Genomic DNA, 24,354 nt, shown 5'->3' with positions numbered 1-24,354 from the left:
TTACATTTAAAAATAAAGATAACAGACAAAATAAGTGATTTTTATGATGTGATGAACAAGATTATTATGAAAATTCATCTAGCTGCATTTTGGCTTGGGATAGGAAGACAAAAGTGGTTTGACACTTTTGTCTTTCTTCACTCTCACAAAAATACAGCTAATGTTTTAAGATACTAACCATGTATTCTCTATTTAATCGGGGAGGGTGATATCACCTTTTCATATTTTCAGTAAAATGACAGTATGTGGATTAACGTGAATATTTTTTTATAACACTTTCAGTATTATTTGATCCATAACAAAAACAATTCTAAAATAAAGTGACTTGACTGTCCTGTACATTGAACATGACCTACTGACCATGACATTCTACTGATTTTGACCTTCTACTGAACTTGACCTTCAACAGACATTGACCTTCTACTGACATTGACCTTCTACTAATCTAGATCTTCTACTGACCCTGACCTTCTACTGACCTTGAGCTGATGTATTTTGTGGAACTTGTACACAACTTCCTCCCAAGCTTCCTTGTCTTTGCGGAGAATCTTCACACAGAGCTGAGCAGCTTCTTCATACTGCTGGTCCTCCAGTAAATAGACTAGATATTGTCGCCCGACACGCTGACAGAAAAATCAAAACAAGAATTACATACTGTATGTCTCACCTGTCCAACACTGTTGAAAAATAGAAAAGATATTGTTGCCCAACACGCTGACAGAAAGGTCAAAACAAGAATTACATACTGTATGTCTCACCTGTCCACCACTGTTGGAAAATAGAAAAGATATTGTCACCCGACACACTGACAGAAAGGTCAAAACAAGAATTACTCATGTTTTGTCTGTCCAACATTGTTGGTAAAATGCAAAATACCTTGAAAAATTATTTTTCCCCTTAAAATGACCAAATTTCCAAGTTAATCTTAATTACTAACATGCAACATAGATATTGTCATGCTGTTGTTCTTACTTGTTAACACATTGTAAAAATATCACATGAAAGGTTTGTAGATTCTTGGGTTCTCAAATTCATTCAAATATGACATTTTGCTCCAAAAATAGCATTCTTCCTCTAATATTGTATGTTTCAATTTTATTATAAACTAAATTTGAAGTGAATGGAATAATTTGTAACAGGGAACACAAGATAAATGCCAAAATTTAAAAAAATCAGCTTCTCAGCAATATCTACAGTGAAACCTCGCTATTAAGACCACTTTGGGGACTGGACAAAAGTGGTCTTAATAGCGAGGTGGTCTTAATAGCCAGGTGGATCAGATTGACCACAAAGAACCGTAACTCTGTTTAAAATAAAGAGTATATATATAATGTACATGTATATTATTCAACAATAATAATAACTAATAATAATAAACTAAGATGTTGAATTTTATGAAATGCATGTAAAAAAGACAAAACTGCTGAATTGACAGAAGAATAATTATGTATATATTCCTTAGTTTATATCAAATATACATGTATATTTACTATTGTAAACATTGAATAAAAGGAAACAAACAATCCATTTTAAGTTCAATGGGAATTTAAAGTTAATTTTGCAACTACTTCACATAAATTTACGAACACATTTACTCAGTATTTGTAACAACTTTAATGAAGTCACTATAAAGTCTTTCAACGCTTCATTTTTCACTTAAATTCGCAAACACATTATCTTTATCAGTGTATCACTCAGTACAACACATTTTTCTTTTTACTTAAAAAAAAGAGTCCAGTGCACAATATTGCGAAGAGCTACAGATCTGGACAGCCTCCTCTTTCATACTTTTAACCGATCGCGATAGGTCGTTTCGTTTCCGTGGTTTCATCATTGCTTGATAAAGTTCATCAGAGTTTTGTGACAGAGAAAATGTGTCGTAAAAAAATTGGAACACATACACGTTTTTTTATTGTTCAAACGATATCGAGAGTGTAACATTGCTACAAAAACAGTTAAAAACCCTCGACAATGTGTGCGCGTGCAAGCCAAGGAATATCGGCCGAAACGACTACATAATTCACTTTTGGGTATGCAGGGCTTCTAAGGTGTTTAACAGCATACCTACCGATCTATCAATATATAATTAACAAACAACAGATCGCTATTAAAACGTGTCTGGCACGCGGTTTCAGACGGGTAGGCCAAGTTAATCCGATAAAGATGTTTACTTCGTTTAACGCCACCTGGTAACAGGGTCGGTAACCCGTGACGAAAACAATGGTCGTGAACGACACACATGTTCGCGGTTCACTGCCCACCAGGTAAACTTTAATCACTGGTCAGACCGTGGTCGTCATTGTGAGGTCAATTATCGTTAATAAGTGGTCGTTGGGACTGTTGGAAGTGGTCGTAATACGGAATAGTGGGGTGGTCGTAACACTGAAGCGACCAATACAAAGATATATAGTGGAAAAAAACAGAACTGAAAAAAAGTGCCCGTAATAGGGGGGTGATCGTAATTTTGAGGTGGTCGTTAGGTGAGGTTTCACTGTAATTCTAATTAGTTGATGGACTGCAAAATCCAAGATATTTTGTAGCAGTGGATGGGGGAACTACCTTATTACAAACTTTGGGTAGAGTTTCATCCTATGTGTTTATTAAGCAACAGGTCTAAACAAAGAACTGTAGAGTGAAATGTAAACATCCTCCACTGTTGCTGTCAAGAACCTTTGTAGACCTAGAAATATGATTTCTCTTATGGCTGTATGGTCAAACCTTTGTAGGCCTAGGGATGTGGATTCTAGCTGTAGAGATCTGATGGCTGTGTGGTTAAACCTTTGTAGACCTAGGAACATTAGTTCTACCTGAAGAGATCTGATGGCGGTATGGTCAAACCTTTGTAGGCCTAGGAATGTGGGCTCTAGCTGTAGAGATCTGATGGCGGTATGGTCAAACCTTTGTAGACCTAGGAATGTGGGTTCTAGCTGTAGAGATCGGATGGCAGTGTGGTCAAACCTATGTTGACCTAGGAATGTGGGTTCTACCTGTAGAGATCTGATGGCTGTGTGGTCAAACCTTTGTAGACCTAGGAACATTAGTTCTACCTGTAGAGATCTGATGGTGATGTGGTCAGACCTTTGTAGGCCTAGGAATGTGGGCTCTAGCTGTAGAGATCTGATGGCTGTGTGGTGAAACCTTTGTAGACCTAGGAACATGAGTTCTACCTTTACAGACCTGATGGCGATGTGGTCAAACCTTTGTTGACCTAGGAATGTGGGTTCTACCTATAGAGATCTGATGGCTGAGGATGTATGAGTCTAACGTTTACAGACCTGAGGATGTATGAGTCTAAACTTTACAGACCTGAGGACGTTTGAGTCATACCTTAACAGAACTGAGGATGAATGAGTCTAACCTTTACAGACCTGAGGATGTTTGAGTCTAACCTTTACAGACCTGAGGACATTTGAGTCTAACCTTTACAGAACTGAGGATGTATGAGTCTAACCTTCACAGAACTGTGGATGTATGAGTCTAACCTTTACAGACCTGAGGACATTTGAGTCTAACCGTTACAGAACTGAGGATGTATGACTCTAACCTTCACAGAACTGAGGATGTATGAGTCTAACCTTTACAGAACTGAGGATGTATGAGTCTAACCTTTACAGACATCAGGACATTTGTGTCTAACCTTTACAGAACTGAGGATGTATGAGTCTTACCTTAACAGAACGGAGGAAGTAGGAGTCTAACCTTTACAGACCTGAGGATGTATGAATCTAAACTTTACAGACCTGAGGACGTTTGAGTCTTATCTTAACAGGACTGAGGATGAATGAGTCTAACCTTTACAGACCTGAGGACATTTGAGTCTAACCTTTACAGAACTGAGGATGTATGAGTCTAACCTTCACAGAACTGAGGATGTATGAGTCTAACCTTTACAGAGCTGAAGACATTTGTGTCTAACCTTTACATATCTGATGATGTATGTGTCTAACCTTTACTGACTTGAGGATGTTTGAGTCTAACCTTTACAGACATGAGGACGTTTGTGTCTAACCTTTACAGAACTGAGAATGTATGAGTCTATCCTTTACAGACCTGAGGATATTTGAGTCTAACCTTTACAGACATGAGGACATTTGTGTCTAACCTTTACAGAACTGAGGATGTATGAGTCTAACCTTTACAGACCTGAGGACATTTGTGTCTAACCTTTACAGAAATGAGGATGTATGAGTCTAACCTTTACAGACATGAGGACATTGGTGTCTAACCTTTACAGAACTGAGAATGTATGAGTCTATCCTTTACAGAACTGAGGACATTTGAGTCTAACCTTTACAGAACTGAGGATGTATGAGTCGAAACTTTACAGACTTGAGGACGTTTGAGTCTTACCTCTACAGAACTGAGAATGTATGAGTCTAACCTTTACAGAACTGAGGATGTATGAGTCTAACCTTTACAGAATTGAGGATGTATGAGTCTTACCTCTACAGAACTGAGGATGTATGAGTCTTACCTCTACAGGACTGAGGATGAATGAGTCTAACCTTTACAGAACTGAGGATGTATGAGTCTAACCTTTACAGAACTGAGGATGTATGAGTCTAAACTTTACAGACTTGAGGACGTTTGAGTCTTACCTCTACTGAACTGAGGATGTATGTGTCTAACCTTTAACAGAACTGAGGATGTATGAGTCTAACATTTACAGACCTGATGACATTTGTGTCTAACCTTTACAGAACTGATGATGTATGAGTCTAACCTTTACAGACCTGAGGACATTTGAGTCTAACCTTTACAGAACTGAGGATGTATGAGTCTAACCTTCACAGAACTGTGGATGTATGAGTCTAACCTTTACAGACCTGAGGATATTTGAGTCTAACCTTTACAGAACTGAGGATGTATGACTCTAACCTTCACAGAACTGAGGATGTTTGAGTCTAACCTTTACAGACCTGAGGACATTTGAGTCTAACCTTTACAGAAATGAGGATGTATGAGTCTAACCTCTACAGAACTGAGAATTTATAAGTCTAACCTTTACAGAACTGAGGATGTATGAGGACGTTTGAGTCTTACCTCTACAGAACTGAGAATGTATGAGTCTCACCTTTACAGAACTGAGGATGTATGAGTCTAACCTTTACAGAACTGAGGATGTATGAGTCTAACCTTTACAGACATGAGGACATTGGTGTCTAACCTTTACAGAACTGAGAATGTATGAGTCTAACCTTTACAGAAATGAGGATGTATGAGTCTAACCTCTACAGAACTGAGAATTTATGAGTCTAACCTTTACAGAACTGAGGATGTATGAGTCTAATCTTTACAGAACTGAGGATGTATGAGTCTAAACTTTACAGACTTGAGGACGTTTGAGTCTTACCTCTACAGAACTGTGGATGTATGAGTCTAACCTTTACAGACCTGAGGATATTTGAGTCTAACCTTTACAGAACTGAGGATGTATGACTCTAACCTTCACAGAACTGAGGATGTATGAGTCTAACCTTTACAGACCTGAGGACATTTGAGTTTAACCTTTACAAACATGAGGACATTTGTGTCTAACCTTTACAGAACTGAGAATGTATGAGTCTAAACTTTACAGACCTGAGGACATTTGAGTCTAACCTTTACAGAACTGAGGATGTATGAGTCTAACCTTTACAGACATGAGGACATTGGTGTCTAACCTTTACAGAACTGAGAATGTATGAGTCTAACCTTTACAGAAATGAGGATGTATGAGTCTAACCTCTACAGAACTGAGAATTTATGAGTCTAACCTTTACAGAACTGAGGATGTATGAGTCTAATCTTTACAGAACTGAGGATGTATGAGTCTAAACTTTACAGACTTGAGGACGTTTGAGTCTTACCTCTACAGAACTGAGGATGTATGTGTCTAACCTTTACAGAAATGAGGATGTATGAGTCTAACCTTTACAGACCTGAGGACATTTGTGTCTAACCTTTACAGAACTGATGATGTATGAGTCTAACCTTTACAGAAATGAGGACATTTGAGTCTAACCTTTACAGAACTGAGGATGTATGAGTCTAACCTTCACAGAACTGTGGATGTATGAGTCTAACCTTTACAGACCTGAGGACATTTGAGACTTACCTCTACAGAACTGAGAATGTATGAGTCTCACCTTTACAGAACTGAGGATGTATGAGTCTTACCTCTACAGAACTGAGGATGTATGTGTCTAACCTTTACAGAACTGAGGATGTTTGAGTCTAACCTTTACAGAACTGAGGATGTATGAGTCTAACCTTTACAGACATGAGGACATTGGTGTCTAACCTTAACAGAACTGAGAATGTATGAGTCTATCCTTTACAGACCTGAGGACATTTGAGTCTAACCTTTACAGAAATGAGGATGTATGAGTCTAACCTCTACAGAACTGAGAATTTATGAGTCTTACCTCTACAGAACTGAGGATGTATGAGTCTAAACTTTACAGAACTGAGGATGTGTGAGTCTAAACTTTACAGACTTGAGGACGTTTGAGTCTTACCTCTACAGAACTGAGGATGTATGTGTCTAACCTTTACAGAACTGAAGATGTATGAGTCTAACCTTTACAGACCTGAGGACATTTGTGTCTAACCTTTACAGAACTGATGATGTATGAGTCTAACCTTTACAGACCTGAGGATATTTGAGTCTAACCTTTACAGAACTGAGGATGTATGAGTCTAACCTTCACAGAACTGTGGATGTATGAGTCTAACCTTTACAGACCTGAGGACATTTGAGTCTAACCTCTACAGAAATGAGGATGTATGAGTCTTACCTCTACAGAACTGAGAATTTATGAGTCTAACCTTTACAGAACTGAGGATGTATGAGTCTAACCTTTACAGACCTGAGGATATTTGAGTCTAACCTTTACAGAACTGAGGATGTATGAGTCTAACCTTCACAGAACTGTGGATGTATGAGTCTAACCTTTACAGACCTGAGGACATTTGAGTCTAACCTCTACAGAAATGAGGATGTATGAGTCTTACCTCTACAGAACTGAGGATGTATGAGTCTAACCTTTACAGACCTGAGGACATTTGTGTCTAACCTTTACAGAATTGAGGATGTATGAGTCTAACCTTTACAGACCTTGGGAGTTTAATAGTCTAACCTTTACAGATCAGGGGACTTTTGATTCTTAACTTTATAGACATGGGAACTTTATGAGCCTAACCTTTACAGACCTGGGGACTTTTGATTCTTAACCTTACAGACCTGAGGATGTATGAGTCTAACCTTACAGACCTGGGGAGTTTATGAGCCTAAACTTTACAGACCTGGGGACTTTTGATTCTTACTTTTACAGACCTGGGAACTTTATGGGCCTAACCTTTACAGACCTGGGAACTTTATGGGCCTAACCTTTACAGACCTGGGAACTTTATGGGCCTAACCTTTACAGACCTGGGAACTTTATGAGCCTAACCTTTACAGACCTGGGAACTTTATGGGCCTAACCTTTACAGACCTGGGAACTTTATGAGCCTAACCTTTACAGACCTGGGACCTTGATGAGCCTAACCTTTACAGACCTGGGGACTTTTGATTCTTAACTTTACAGACCTGGGGACTTTTGATTCTTACTTTTACAGACCTGGGAACTTTATGGGCCTAACCTTTACAGACCTGGGGACTTGATGAGCCTAACCTTTACAGACCTGGGGACTTTTGATTCTTAACTTTACAGACCTGGAAACTTTATGAGCCTAACCTTTACAGACCTGGGGACATTTGAGTCTAACCTTTACAGAACTGAGGATGTATGAGTCTAACCTTTACAGACCTGGGGAGTTTATGAGCCTAACCTTTACAGACCTTTGGGACTTAACCTTACCTGTGGTGTGTGTTTCCTAAGCTTTTGTTCATTGCTTTGCGTTGCTTCCATGGCCTCCTGACAAACAGACAGTAAATGTTTCAGTGATTGTTATTCAAAATAAAATTTGTGTGCATAAATATTCAATGAAACAGGATCTTGGTATCAACAATTGTTTGATCTTCATTTGTTCTTAAAAAGTTTGATCTTTTCCCAGCTTTTCTCTTCTTTCCTCTTATATGCTAATTATGCTCAAACATATCATGGTTCAGTAACCATTGAACACACACCCTACCTCAAACATAGCATGGTCCAGTAACCATTGAAAATACACCCTACCTAAAACATAGCATGGTTCAGTAACCATTGAACACACATCCGACCTCAAACATATCATGGATTAAACACACACCCTACCTCAAACATAGCATGGTCCAATAACCATTGAACACACACCCTACCTCAAACATATCATGGTCCAGTAACCATTGAACATACAACCTACCTCAAACATATCATGGTCCAGTAACCATTGAACACACACATTACCTCAAACATATCTTGGTCCAGTAACCATTGAACACACACCTTACCTCAAACATATCATGGTCCAGTAACCATTGAACATACACCCTACCTCAAACATATCATGGTGCAGTAACCATTGAAAATACAACCTACATCAAACATATCATGGTCCAGTAACCATTGAACACACACCCTACCTCAAACATATCTTGGTCCAGTAACCATTGAAAATACAACCTACATCAAACATATCATGGTCCAATAACCATTGAACACACACCCTACCTCAAACATAGCATGGTCCAGTAACCATTAAAAACACACAACCCACCTCAAACATATCGTGGTTCAGTAACCATTAAACACACACCCTACCTCAAACATATTATGGTTAAGTAACCATTGAACACACACTCTACCTCAAACATATCATGGCCCAGTAACCATTGAACACACACCCTACCTCAACCATATTATGGTCAAGTAACCATTGAACACACACCCTACCTCAAACATATCATGGATTAAACACACACCCTACCTCAAACATAGCATGGTCCAGTAACCATTGAACACACACCCTACCTCAAACATATCATTGTCCAATAACCATTGAACACACAACCTACCTCAAACAAATTATGGTCCAGTAACCATTGAAAATACAACCTACATCAAACATATCATGGTCCAATAACCATTGAACACACACCCTACCTCAAACATATCATGGTCCAATAACCATTGAACACACAACCTACCTCAAACATATCATGGTCCAGTAACCATTGAACATACAACCTACCTCAACCATATTATGGTCAAGTAACCATTGAACACACATCCTACCTCAAACATATCATGGATTAAACACACACCCTACCTCAAACATAGCATGATCCAATAACCATTGAACACACACCCTACCTCAAACACATCATGGTCCAGTAACCATTGAACACACACCCTACCTCAAACATATCATGTAACCATTGAACACACACCCTACCTCAAACATATCATGGTCCAGTAACCATTGAACACACAACCTAGCATGGTTCAGTAACCATTGAACACACACCCTACCTCAGACATATCATGGTCTAACAACCATTGAACACACATCCTACCTCAAACATATCATGGTCCAGTAACCATTGAACACACAACCTACCTCAAACATAGCATGGTTCAGTAACCATTGAATACACACCCTACCTCAAACATATCATGGTCCAATAACCATTGAACACACACCCTACCTCAAACATATCATGGTCCAGTAACCATTGAACACACACCCTACCTCAAACATATCATGGTCCAGTAACCATTGAACACACACCCTACCTCAAACATATCTTGGTCCAGTAACCATTGAAAATACAACCTACCTCAAACATATCTTGGTCCAGTAACCATTGAACACACACCTTACCTCAAACATATCTTGGTCCAGGAACCATTGAACACACACCCTACCTCAAACATAGCATGATCCAATAACCATTGAACACACCAATAACCATTGAACACACAACCTACCTCAAACACATCATGGTCCAGTAACCATTGAACATACAACCTACCTCAAACATATCATGGTCCAGTAACCATTGAACACACACCCTACCTCAAACATATTATGGTCAAGTAACCATTGAACACACGCCCTACCTCAAACATATCATGGTCCAGTAACCATTGAACACACACCCTACCTCAAACATATTATGGATTAAACACACACCCTACCTCAAACATAGCATGGTCCAGTAACCATTGAACACACACCCTACCTCAAACATATCATGGTCCAATAACCATTGAACACACAACCTACCTCAAACATAGCATGGTCCAGTAACCATTGAACACAAACCCTACCTCAAACATATCATGGTCCAATAACCATTGAACACACAACCTACCTCAAACATAGCATGGTTCAGTAACCATTGAACACACACCCTACCTCAAACAAATCTTGGTCCAGTAACCATTAAAAATACAACCTACCTCAAACATAGCATGGTCCAATAACCATTAAAAACACACAACACCTCAAACATATCATGGTTCAGTAACCATTAAACACACACCCTACCTCAAAAATATTATGGTCAAGTAACCATTGAACACAAACCCTACCTCAAACATAGCATGGTCCAGTAACCATTGAACACATGCCCTACCTCAAACATATCATGGTCCAGTAACCATTGAACACACACCCTACCTCAAACATATTATGGATTAAACACACACCCTACCTCAAACATAGCATGGTCCAGTAACCATTGAACACACACCCTACCTCAAACATATCATGGTCCAATAACCATTGAACACACAACCTACTTCAAACATAGCATGGTTCAGTAACCATTGAACACACACCCTACCTCAAACATATCATGGTCCAATAACCATTGAACATACAACCTACCTCAAACATATCATGTTCCAGTAACCATTGAACACACACTCTACCTCAAACATATCTTGGTCCAGTAACCATTGAACACACACCCTACCTCAAACATATCTTGGTCCAGTAACCATTGAAAATACAACCTACCTCAAACATAGCATGGTTCAGTAACCATTGAACACAAACCTTACCTCAAACATATCTTGGTCAAGTAACCATTGAACATACAATCTACCTCAAACATAGCATGGTTCAGTAACCATTGAACACACACCTTACCTCAAACATATCTTGGTCCAGTAACCATTGAACATACACTCTACCTCAAACATAGCATGGTTCAGTAACCATTGAACACACACCTTACCTCAAACATATCTTGGTCCAGTAACCATTGAACACACACCTTACCTCAAACATATCATGGTCCAGTAACCATTGAACATACACCCTACCTCAAACATATCATGGTTCAGTAACCGTTGAAAATACAACCTACCTCAAACATATCATGGTCCAGTAACCATTGAACACACACCCTACCTCAAACATATCATGACCTAATAACCATTGAACACACACCCTACCTCAAACATATCTTGGTCCAGTAACCATTGAAAATACAACCTACATCAAACATAACATGATCCAATAACCATTGAACACACACTCTACCTCAAACAAAGTATGGTCCAGTAACCATTGAACACACACCCTACCTCAAACATATCATGGTCCAGTAACCATTGAAAATACAACCTACATCAAACATAACATGATCCAATAACCATTGAACACACACTCTACCTCAAACAAATTATGGTCCAGTAACCATTGAACACACACCCTACCTCAAACATATCATGGTCCAGTAACCATTGAACACACACCCTATCTCAAACATATCATGGTCCAGTAACCATTGAACATACAACCTACCTCAAACATATCATGGTCCAGTAACCAGGAAATATGGTCGTCCATGTCACAGAGTCGTGATGCAATAATATCCCGCGGACTAACAATGTAGAACAGGTTCTCTGATAGAAGGCACTCTGAAAAGTAAGACATTGATAAAGTAAGACATTGATAAAGTAAGACAAAGATGATGTAATACAATGATAAGGTAAGACAATGATAAGATAAGACAATGATAAAGTAAGATATTGATAAAGTAAGACAATGATAAGATAAGACAATGATAAAGTAAGGCACTGATAAAGTAAGATATTGATAAAGAAAGGCACTGATAAAGTAAGATATTGATAAAGTAAGACAATGATAAGGTGATACAATGATAAAGTAAGATATTGATAAAGTAAGACAATGATAAGGTGATACAATGATAAAGTAAGATATTGATAAAGTAAGACAATGATAAGGTGATACAATGATAAAGTAAGATATTGATAAAGTAAGACAATGATAAGGTGATACAATGATAAAGTAAGATATTGATAAAGTAAGACAATGATAAGGTGATACAATGATAAAGTAAGACATTGATAAAGTAAGACAATGATAAGGTGAGACAATGATAAAGAAAGGCACTGATAAAGTAAGATATTGATAAAGTAAGACAATGATAAGGTAATACAATGATAAAGTAAGATATTGATAAAGTAAGACAATGATAAGGTGAGACAATGATAAAGTAAGATATTGATAAAGTAAGACAATGATAAGGTAATACAATGATAAAGTAAGATATTGATAAAGTAAGACAATGATAAGGTGATACAATGATAAAGTAAGGCATTGATAAAACAAGACAATGATAAAGTGATCAGTGTCTCAATTCCCAACGAATGACGAGTAATGACAGAGTTATTTTTAGAGTTACTGATTTGCTGTGAAGTGAATAAAGATACTGACAGGTATTTGTTGAACAATTTCGTGCAAACTGTACAACAGATTTCACTTCAATATCCTTAGAGTATTGAAAAATATCAGAAACTGTTCATGTCTTACATTTTTGAAGGCCATAAGTCTGGAAAAGCAAGTTGACAGAAAGCATATAAGAACCTAAGCAAAGTTTTATTCACAATAAAATATCCATCAATGAGTAAATGAGTGAAAACATCATGTTTTTTAAAGATGGCCAGAGCAGCAGTATGTCTGTAGTTCTAGGTAATGTTTCAAACCAAATATGTTCAGAATCCATGTAATCACTCGGCCGGATCAATAGAATTTAAAACAGAATGTTCTAACAAGTCTAAATTTTCTATTAATTTGATCGCTCTCCTGTCTCTGTTAGAACTTCACAAATACAAAGTGATACTTTGGATCAAAATTAATGTAGTTACAGACATGACTTTAAATGAAGAGTAGAAGTAACAGCAACAACCTAAACTGTCCAATTGCCACCATTTAATTAGCCTTAATTAAGGTAATAACCCTTAACTTGGTGACATTGAATTCCACTGATGTCAAGAAATAGCACTATAAAGTATAATTTAACTTAATTTCCACTTCATCTGGCACCTTGGTCATCAGACTCAAGTGATTGAACCAATTTAAATAACAAATGTGATGTTTTGGAGGAAATTTTCTAATTTTCCCTTCAGAGTCCCATCTCTGGTTGAATCAAACCTACATATTTAACAAATGGTAACTGTTCTCCAATCATGTTTTATTTTAGATCAAAATGGTTGAAACCCACTAAGGCATTTACAAAAAGAGTTTTAAGCAAAACATTACCTAATTTCACATTTGTAGCCCCATCCCATGTAGGGCCCCTGTGTCTAGGTGTCAACCTTATTTATCTAAGAAATGAAGATCATACCCTAGATGTTTCTGATACAGTTTGGTTGAAATGAGCTAATTAACCAACATCTCCAGTGGCCAAAACAACTTCATTTATTAACAAAATGATTGCCCAGGTGATGATTCATGCTAAACCTGGTTGAAATGCATTGGGCATAAGGGGGGAGTAGTGCTTTAAATAAGTAAGATTTTAGTCCTTCTAAGGATCCATCAGTCCTCAGGGATTTAATCAATTCCATGTTTTTAACAAAAGATTCCTGAAATGATCGCTAAGATCCAATTTGGTTGAAATCCACTCAGGGATAAGAAGGTGTAGTGTTTTAAGAAATTTATGGATGGTGCCACTGACCAGCTGATGGCTAAAGGTCATTTTGATCAATTTGGTCAGATGACCTAATTATGATAAAATGACAGCCTGAATGAATTTAATTAGCTCTGGTAATATCATGGAGGCAGCATAATTTTCCCCCTAGAAAATTTGTTGTTTGAAATATTGATATGAGACATACCAAGGTGATAATCATTACACTTGTACTCCTGGAACCCACGAATGGATAACGCATCGTTGGAAACTTCCTCATAGTCATTCAAACTCGGCTTTACGATCTGTAGGTGAGGCCGCTGCGCAACAAGGCGAGATCCCTGAAAAATCCAGGCACATTAAATCTCACACAAAGGGAACTGATGAGAAGCATCAGTTTAACAGTTAAAAGTAAGAAAACATTGCAACACCAAGACACATTTAAAAGTCTGTTGCCTCACCAAGGAGGCACATTTAAAAGTCTGTTGCCTCAACAAGGCACATTAAAAAGTCTGTTGCCTCGACAAGACACATTTAAAAGTCTGTTGCCTCACCAAGGTACATTTAAAAGTCTGTTGCCTCAACAAGGAGGCACATGTAAAAGTCTGTTGCCTTACCAAGGCACATTTAAAAGTCTGTTGCCTCACCAAGGAGGCACATTTAAAAGTCTGTTGCCTCAACAAGGAGGCACATTTAAAAGTCTGTTGCCTCACCAAGGTACATTTAAAAGTCTGTTGCCTCACCAAGGTACATTTAAAAGTCTGTTGCCTCAACAAGGAGGCACATTTAAAAGTCTGTTGCCTCACCAAGGCACATTTAAAAGTATGTTGCCTCACCAAGGCACATTTAAAAGTCTGTTGCCTCACCAAAAAGCACACATTTAAAAGTCTGTTGCCTCAACAAGGAGGCACATTTAAAAGTCTGTTGCCTCAACAAGGCACATTTAAAAGGCTGTTGCCTCACCAAAAAGCACATTTAAAAGTCTGTTGCCTCAGCAAGGTACATTTAAAAGTCTGTTGCCTCACCAAAAAGCACATTTAAAAGTCTGTTGCCTCACCAAGGCACATTTAAAAGTCTGTTGCCTCACCAAGGTACATTTAAAAGTCTGTTGCCTCACCAAGGTACATTTAAAAGTCTGTTGCCTCAACAAGGAGGCACATTTAAAAGTCTGTTGCCTCAACAAGGCACATTTAAAAGTCTGTTGCCTCACCAAGGTACATTTAAAAGTCTGTTGCCTCACCAAGGTACATTTAAAAGTCTGTTGCCTCAACAAGGAGGCACATTTAAAAGTCTGTTGCCTCAACAAGGCATATTTAAAAGTCTGTTGCCTCACCAAGGAGGCACATTTAAAAGTCTGTTGCCTCAACAAGGAGGCACATTTAAAAGTCTGTTGCCTCACAGGCAATGAAAAGTCTGTTGCCTCACATTTAAAAGTCTGTTGCCTCAACAACGATGCACATTTAAAAGTCTGTTGCCTCACCAAGGCACATTTAAAAGTCTGTTGCCTCACCAAGGCACATTTAAAAGTCTGTTGCCTCACCAAGGCACATTTAAAAGTCTGTTGCCTCACCAAGGCACATTAAAAAGTCTGTTGCCTCACCAAGGCACATTTAAAAGTCTGTTGCCTCACCAAGGTACATTTAAAAGTCTGTTGCCTCAACAAGGAGGTACATTTAAAAGTCTGTTGCCTCAACAAGGAGGCACATTTAAAAGTCTGTTGCCTCACCAAGGTACATTTAAAAGTCTGTTGCCTCAACAAGGAGGTACATTTAAAAGTCTGTTGCCTCACCAAGGTACATTTAAAAGTCTTTTGTCTCACCAAGGTACATTTAAAAGTCTGTTGTCTCACCAAGGCACATTTAAAAGTCTGTTGCCTCACCAAGGAGGCACATTTGAAAGTCTGTTGCCTCAACAATGAACCACATTTAAAATCTGTTGCCTCACCAAGGCACATTTAAAAGTCTGTTGCCTCACCAAGGCACATTTAAAAGTCTGTTGCCTCACCAAAAAGCACATTTAAAAGTCTGTTGCCTCACATTTAAAAGTCACCACATTTAAAAGTCTGTTGCCTCACCAAGGTACATTTAAAAGTCTGTTGCCTCAACAAGGAGGCACATTTAAAAGTCTGTTGCCTCACCAAGGCACATTTAAAAGTCTGTTGCCTCACCAAGGCACATTTAAAAGTTTAAAAGTCTGTTGCCTCACCAAGGTACATTTAAAAGTCTGTTGCCTCACCAAGGCACATTTAAAAGTCTGTTGCCTCACCAAGGTACATTTAAAAGTCTGTTGCCTCACCAAGGCACATTTAAAAGTCTGTTGCCTCACCAAGGAGGCACATTTAAAAGTCTGTTGCCTCACCAAGGCACATTTAAAAGTCTGTTGCCTCACCAAGGCACATTTAAAAGTCTGTTGCCTCACCAAAAAGCACATTTAAAAGTCTGTTGCCTCACCAAGGCACATTTAAAAGTCTGTTGCCTCACCAAGGCACATTAAAAAGTCTGTTGCCTCACCAAGGCACATTTAAAAGTCTGTTGCCTCACCAAGGTACATTTAAAAGTCTGTTGCCTCAACAAGGAGGCACATTTAAAAGTCTGTTGCCTCAACAAGGCACATTTAAAAGTCTGTTGCCTCACTAAGGTACATTTAAAAGTCTGTTGCCTCAACAAGGAGGTACATTTAAAAGTCTGTTGCCTCACCAAGGTACATTTAAAAGTCTGTTGTCTCACCAAGGCGCATTTAAAAGTCTGTTGTCTCACCAAGGCACATTTAAAAGTCTGTTGCCTCACCAAGGAGGCACATTTGAAAGTCTGTTGCCTCAACAAGGAGGCACATTTAAAAGTCTGCTGCCTCACCAAGGCACATTTAAAAGTCTGTTGCCTCACCAAGGCACATTTAAAAGCCTGTTGTATCTGTTGCAACTTTGAACCCTGTGGCCTTGTAATTGGGAATTCATTAGAACAATCTTGAAGGCCCCAGCAAACTACTTGCAGGATATCATTTATCTGATAGGTGCCTAACATTGAGAAAAAGTTGGTTTTTTTTTTAAAAAGAAAGATTCTTACAATTCAGACAACTGTGAGTTTGAAAGAAGCTGAAGGTCAAATAGGGATGTTGGGTACATTTCTTTAAACCAATAATTTAAAAAGGCCTTAACATTTGCAGTAGGAATTGTTATTAAATCATTTAAACAAATCAGTATCTTTCAGCTGTAATGGCCATAGACCCCAAAAAATAACAATACATATTCAGGACAATTTCAAAATTATTTCAAACAAGTTTCAATCCCACTGATGGAATTTGAGAAGTTTGATTGTGCAATCATGCTACAAAATGGTTGCCATGGCCTCCATATTCAACTTCTGATGAGGCCGAAAAGTAACAACACTTTGTCCGTTTCTTTTCCTTTACATTTCCAATAATATTCAGCTTAATGGCACTAGTGGAACTTTAAATGAAGTTTGAGATTTAAATAAGTATTTCAAAATTAAGGCCACAGTAGATTATGTACCAACACTTGGTCAAGACCATATTATTACAGTAAATACATCTTTATCAATGAGACTTTACCTCCTTTTCCAGATCTTTCTCATAAGTGAGGAGTACCAACTCATCCTGGAGAGGTGCAATACCACACACATAGCTGTCCACCGTGAACATGGCCACTGTGACACAAAAACAGATCAATGACAATTTGGGGGAAAAGTGATGGCTAGGTCAAATAAAGATCTGTCAATGGGGGAGAAAAGTGATGGCTAGGTAAAGGAAAGATCTATCAATGGGGGAGAAAAGTGATAGCTAGGTCAAAGAAAGATCTGTCAATGGGGGAGAAAAGTGATGGCTAGGTCACGGAAAGATCTGTCAATGGGGGAGAAAAGTGATAGCTAGGTCAAGGAAAGATCTATCAATGGGGAGAAAAGTGATGACTAGGTCAAGGAAAGATCTGTCAATGGGGGAGAAAAGTGATGGCTAGGTCAAGGAAAGACCTGTCAATGGGGGAGAAAAGTGATGGCTAGGTCAAGGAAAGATCTATCAATGGGGGAGAAAAGTGATGGCTAGGTCAAGGAAAGATCTATCAATGGGGGAGAAAAGTGATGGCTAGGTCAAAGAAAGATCTGTCAATGGGGGAGAAAAGTGATGGCTAGGTCAAAGAAAGATCTATCAATGGGGGAGAAAAGTGATGGCTAGGTCAAGGAAAGATCTGTCAATGGGGGAGAAAAGTGATGGCTAGGTCAAGGAAAGATCTATCAATGGGGGAGAAAAGTGATGGCTAGGTCAAGGAAAGATCTGTCAATGGGGAGAAAAGTGATGGCTAGGTCAAGGAAAGATCTGTCAATGGGGGAGAAAAGTGATGGCTAGGTCAAGGAAAGATCTATCAATGGGGAGAAAAGTGATGGCTAGGTCAAGGAAAGATCTGTCAATGGGGGAGAAAAGTGATGGCTAGGTCAAGGAAAGATCTGTCAATGGGGAGAAAAGTGATGGCTAGGTCAAGGAAAGATCTGTCAATGGGGAGAACAGTGATGGCTAGGTCAAGGAAAGATCTGTCAATGGGGAGAAAAGTGATGGCTAGGTCAAGGAAAGATCTATCAACTTGGGGGAGAAAAATGATGGCTAGGTCAAGGAAAGATCTGTCAATGGGGAGAAAAGTGATAGCTAGGTCAAGGAAAGATCTGTCAATGGGGGAGAAAAGTGATGGCTAGGTCAAGGAAAGATCTGTCAATGGGGGAGAAAAGTGATGTAAGGTCAAGGAAAGATCTGTCAATGGGGGAGAAAAGTGATGGCTAGGTCAAGGAAAGATCTGTCAACTTGGAGGAAAAGTTTTTGTCAGGACTAACAGATACCTCAAAAGATGATAGATTTAAGTGTATGAAGTCTCTGTCAGGACTAACACAGACCTCAAAAGATGATGGGTTAGGTGTTGGAGCCTCGTCAGGACTAACAGAGACCTCAAAAGATGATGGATTGAAGTGTTGGAAGTTTCTGTCAGGACTAACAGAGACCTCAAAAGACGATGGTTTTAAGTGTTGGAAGTCTCTGTCAGGACTAACAGAGACCTGAAAAGATAATAGTTTTGGTGTTGGAAGTCTCTGTCAGGACTAACAGAGACCTCAAGAGATGATGGTTTAAGTGTAGGAAGTCTCTGTCAGGACTATTAAAGACCTCAGAAGATGATGGTTTTAAATGTTGGAAGTCTCTGTCAGGACTAACAGAGACCTCAAAAGATGATGGTTTTGGTGTTGGAAGTCTCCGTCAGGACAAACAGAGACTTCAAAAGATAAAAATGCTGGTTTAAAGTGTTGAAGGTTTCTGTTAGGACTAACAGAGACCTCAAAAGATGATGGATTGAGGTGTTGGAAGTTTCTGTCAGGACTAACAGAGACCTGAAAAGATGATGGTTTAAGTGTAGGAAGTCTCTGTCAGGACTAACAGACACCTCAAAAGATGATGGTTTAAGTGTAGGAAGTCTCTGTCAGGACTAACAGAGACCTCAAAAGATGGTGGTTTTAAGTGTTGGAAGCCTCTGTCAGGACATAAGAGACCTCAAGAGATGATGGTTTAAGTGCAGGAAGTCTCCGTCAGGAATAACAGAGACCTCAAAAGATGATGGTTAAAGTGTAGGAAGTCTCGATCAGGACTAACAAAGACCTCAAAAGATGGTGGTTTTAAATGTTTGAAGTCTCTGTCAGGACTAACAGTGACATCAAAAGATAATGGGTTTGGTGTTGGAAGTCTCTGTCTGGACTAACAGAGACCTCAAAGATGATGGTTTTAAGTGTTGGAAGTCTGTCAGGACTAACAGAGACCTCAAAAGACGATAGTTTTGGTGTTGGAAGTCTCTGTCAGGACTAACAGAGAACTTAGTGTACAAGTTTGATAATCAGGTATAAAACTTGATGGAAGTGAGATACATGACTCACAGTTTGAGAGCCTTCTTTAGGTCAAACTTACAGATTTCCACGTATCTGTTTGGTAGGTTTCGGACATCCTGTTCCACACGGTCTTTTACCATGCATACCTGGTCAATAGATATTAAACATATTTATATATAGATAAAGTCAGGTAACAAGGGTTAATTAAATATTTAACCTAATGAAAAAACAAACTCATATTTACTGAAAAAAGTGAATATGATATCAAACAATGACAAGTTTTTGAGATTTAACTTAGAAAATTTTTAAGTGATGTATATTTGGCAATCTGTTATCAGGCTTAAGACATCATGTTATGAAGCTATGATATGATCACAACTATTCTGATAAGAAAACATCGCAAAAATAAATTAAACATTTTCTAATTCAAGATATCAAAAATCTATAACACAGATGAGGAATGCAAACACTTTTTTCACTGACCTTGACTCTGTCTGCCCAGGCAATTAGGAAAGTACGACTGTCCTTCCAACAGATGCTACATCTATACAGGTCTGCTCGATGCCTGTTACATGTTAAACTGTCTAGTAAGCAAATTTTATCAGCAGACTAGTGTAATACTTAAATAAAAAAGTTCATAAGTAGTATTTGAAAAAAGAGTGAGAAACTGTCATTTCATTTTTACCAAGTTACAGACCATATCATCTTTGATCTGTAAACTTGAACATGCAATCTGTACTCCAAATATGTGCTAAACTGACCAATATGAACGTCTGTTGCCCAGAAACCGAGTTGACAGATCAAAAAAGAATACAATGAGGGAGAGACAAAATATAAACATAACAATCCATCTATGAGAAATCAATTTTCTGAGTTGAACAAAAAAATTAGGTTGATCAAAACCAAATGAGAACTTACCTGTATCTATTATCATACAGGTACATATACTGACAGCACCTTCTTCAACAATGTAGTTGATCACACAGTAAATGAACGGAAACTAAATAGTAACGTTATTTCATAACTGGGGTACAAATACACTTTATTGATGTAAAATGTGTCTTACTCATGGCCTTTAGGGATGAAAGTGATTCTGGAACGAGAGCTCATGTCGTAGACTTTAACACCCTGAAACAAATGGAACACTATAAGTAAGCATACACTGACACATTTTATTATCATTTTCAATTCTGTCTATTAGTATGTTAAATCTCATTTCAATGACCTTCAATATCTCCTCTATAAGACCTTCAATATCTAATCTCATTGACCTTCAATATCTCATCTCAATGACCTTCAATATCTAATCTCATTGACCTTCAATATCTCACCTCAATGACCTTCAATATCTAATCTCATTGACCTTCAACATCTCATCTCAATGACCTTCAATATCTAATCTCAATGACCTTCAACATCTCATCTCAATGATCTTCAACATCACATCTCAATGACCTTCAAACAGGGTCTTAATCAAATGAATTCAAACAAACTTCAAAATCTAACAAGTTAATAACACTCAAGGCTAAAGACATTTTCATGGAGTACAAAGTCAACTTGCATGACCTTGATTATGGGTGATGTAGGATATCTACCAAGTCATTGGCCCAGGCAATGAAGCTGCCTTTCCATTTGATTTCCCGTACCGGCCCCTCACCCTGGTGTAGTATCGTAGTCTTGTGTCTGTTGAGGAAACCTTTCTCATTCAGCACTAACTGTAATGGTGATGAAGTTTGATAAAAAATTATATCAAAAGATCATCAAAAATACACTAGAGATTTATCATGTCACAATGCATACACTGTAGATAAACAGTAGATAAAGTCACCTGATCATCCTGTCACAACCAATACACTGTAGATAAACAGTAGATAAAGTCACCTGATCATCCTGTCACAACCAATACACTGTAGATAAACAGTAGATAAAGTCACCTGATCATCCTGTCACAACCAATACACTGTAGATAAACAGTACATAATGTCACCTGATCATCCTCTGTCACAACCAATACACTGTAGATAAACAGTAGATAGTCACCTGATCATCCTCTGTCACAACCAATACACTGTAGATAAACAGTAGATAAAGTCACCTGATCATCCTGTCACAACCAATACACTGTCGATAAACAGTAGATAAAGTCACCTGATCATCCTATGTCACAACCAATACACTGTAGATAAACAGTAGATAGTCACCTGATCATCCTCTGTCACAACCAATACACTGTAGATAAACAGTAGATAAAGTCACCTGATCATCCTGTCACAACCAATACACTGTCGATAAACAGTACATAAAGTCACCTGATCATCCTCTGTCACAACCAATACACTAAAGATAAACAGTAGATAAGTTCACCTGATCATCCTGTCACTACCAATACACTGTAGATAAACAGTACATAAAGTCACCTGATCATCCTATGTCATAACCAACACACTGTAGATAAGCAGTACATAAAGTCACCTGATCATCCTCTGTCACAACCAATACACTGTCGATAAACAGTAGATAGTCACCTGATCATCTTGTCACAACAAATACACTGTAGATAAAGTCACCTGATCATCCTTTGTCACAACAAATACACTGTAGATAAAGTCACCTGATCATCCTGTCACAACCAATACACTGTAAATAAACAGTAGATAAAGTCACCTGATCATCCTGTCACAAACAATACACTGTAGATAAACAGTAGATGAAGTCACCTGATCATCCTGTCACAACCAATACACTGTCGATAAACAGTACATAAAGTCACCTGATCATCCTCTGTCACAACCAATACACTAAAGATAAACAGTAGATAAAGTCACCTGTTCATCCTGTCACAACCAATACACTGTCAATAAACAGAAGATAAAGTCACCTGATCGTCCTCTGTCACAACCAATACACTGTAGATAAATGGTAGATAAAGTCACCTTATCATCCTCTGTCACAACCAATACACTGTAGATAAACAGTACATAAAGTCACATTATCATCCTCTGTCACAAACAATACACTGTAAATAACAGTAGATAAAGTCACTTGATCATCCGGTCACAACCAATACACTGTAGATAAACAGTAGATAAGGTCACCTGATCATCCTGTCACTACCAATACACTGTAGATAAACAGTACATAAAGTCACCTGATCATCCTCTGTCACAACCAATACACTGTAGATAAACAGTAGATAAAGTCACCTGATCATCCTGTCACAACCAATACACTGTCGATAAACAGTACATAAAGTCACCTGATCATCCTCTGTCACAACCAATACACTAAAGATAAACAGTAGATAAGTTCACCTGATCATCCTGTCACTACCAATACACTATAGATAAACAGTACATAAAGTCACCTGATCATCCTATGTCATAACCAACACACTGTAGATAAGCAGTACATAAAGTCACCTGATCATCCTCTGTCACAACCAATACACTGTCGATAAACAGTAGATAGTCACCTGATCATCCTGTCACAACAAATACACTGTAGATAAAGTCACCTGATCATCCTTTGTCACAACAAATACACTGTAGATAAAGTCACCTGATCATCCTGTCACAACCAATACACTGTAAATAAACAGTAGATAAAGTCACCTGATCATCCTGTCACAAACAATACACTGTAGATAAACAGTAGATGAAGTCACCTGATCATCCTGTCACAACCAATACACTGTCGATAAACAGTACATAAAGTCACCTGATCATCCTCTGTCACAACCAATACACTAAAGATAAACAGTAGATAAAGTCACCTGTTCATCCTGTCACAACCAATACACTGTCAATAAACAGAAGATAAAGTCACCTGATCGTCCTCTGTCACAACCAATACACTGTAGATAAATGGTAGATAAAGTCACCTTATCATCCTCTGTCACAACCAATACACTGTAGATAAACAGTATATAAAGTCACCTGATCATCCTCTGTCACAACCAATACACTGTCGATAAACAGTAGATAGTCACCTGATCATCCTGTCACAACCAATACACTGTAGATAAAGTCACCTGATCATCCTCTGTCACAACAAATACACTGTAGATAAAGTCACCTGATCATCCTGTCACAAACAATACACTGTAGATAAACAGTAGATAAAGTCACCTGATCATCCTGTCACAAACAATACACTGTAGATAAAAAGTAGATAAGGTCACCTGATCATCCTGTCACAACCAATACACTGTAGATAAACAGTAAAAAAAGTCACCTGATCATCCTATGTCACAACCAATACACTGTCGATAAACAGTAGATAGTCACCTGATCATCCTCTGTCACAACCAATACACTGTAGATAAACAGTAGATAGTCACCTGATCATCCTCTGTCACAACCAATACACTGTAGATAAACAGTACATAAAGTCACCTGATCATCCTGTCACAACCAATACACTGTAGATAAACAGTACATAAAGTCACCTGATCATCCTATGTCACAACCAATACACTGTAGATAAACAATACATAAAGTCACCTGATCATCCTCTGTCACAACCAATACACTGTAGATAAACAGTACATAAAGTCACCTGATCATCCTGTCACTACCAATACACTGTAGATAAACAGTAGATCAAGTCACCTGACCATCCCCTGTCACAACCAAT

At 38.3% G+C, this 24,354-nt stretch overlaps 1 protein-coding gene across 1 annotated transcript in view; it reads right to left on the bottom strand.

The window, feature by feature from the left end:
• Positions 1-24,354, bottom strand: part of LOC132560348 (vacuolar protein sorting-associated protein 41 homolog) — a 56,789-nt gene that overhangs the window by 25,128 nt on the left and 7,307 nt on the right. The window contains exons 7-15 of the mRNA XM_060225019.1: positions 21,315-21,434; positions 20,786-20,847; positions 20,203-20,284; positions 19,799-19,865; positions 17,420-17,514; positions 14,061-14,193; positions 11,725-11,840; positions 7,845-7,901; positions 480-623 (exon numbers count right to left, since the gene is read on the bottom strand). Coding sequence (XP_060081002.1) covers positions 480-623; positions 7,845-7,901; positions 11,725-11,840; positions 14,061-14,193; positions 17,420-17,514; positions 19,799-19,865; positions 20,203-20,284; positions 20,786-20,847; positions 21,315-21,434 — 876 coding nt within the window. The remainder of the gene's footprint in view (positions 1-479; positions 624-7,844; positions 7,902-11,724; positions 11,841-14,060; positions 14,194-17,419; positions 17,515-19,798; positions 19,866-20,202; positions 20,285-20,785; positions 20,848-21,314; positions 21,435-24,354) is intronic.

Source organism: Ylistrum balloti, unplaced genomic scaffold, assembly GCF_031769215.1.
Source record: "Ylistrum balloti isolate Yb309-2 unplaced genomic scaffold, AGI_CSIRO_Ybal_v1 Utg371052, whole genome shotgun sequence".
NCBI classification, from domain to species: domain Eukaryota; kingdom Metazoa; phylum Mollusca; class Bivalvia; order Pectinida; family Pectinidae; genus Ylistrum; species Ylistrum balloti.
Note: the sequence above shows the minus strand (reverse complement) of the source record. Positions and strands in the feature narration are given on the sequence as shown.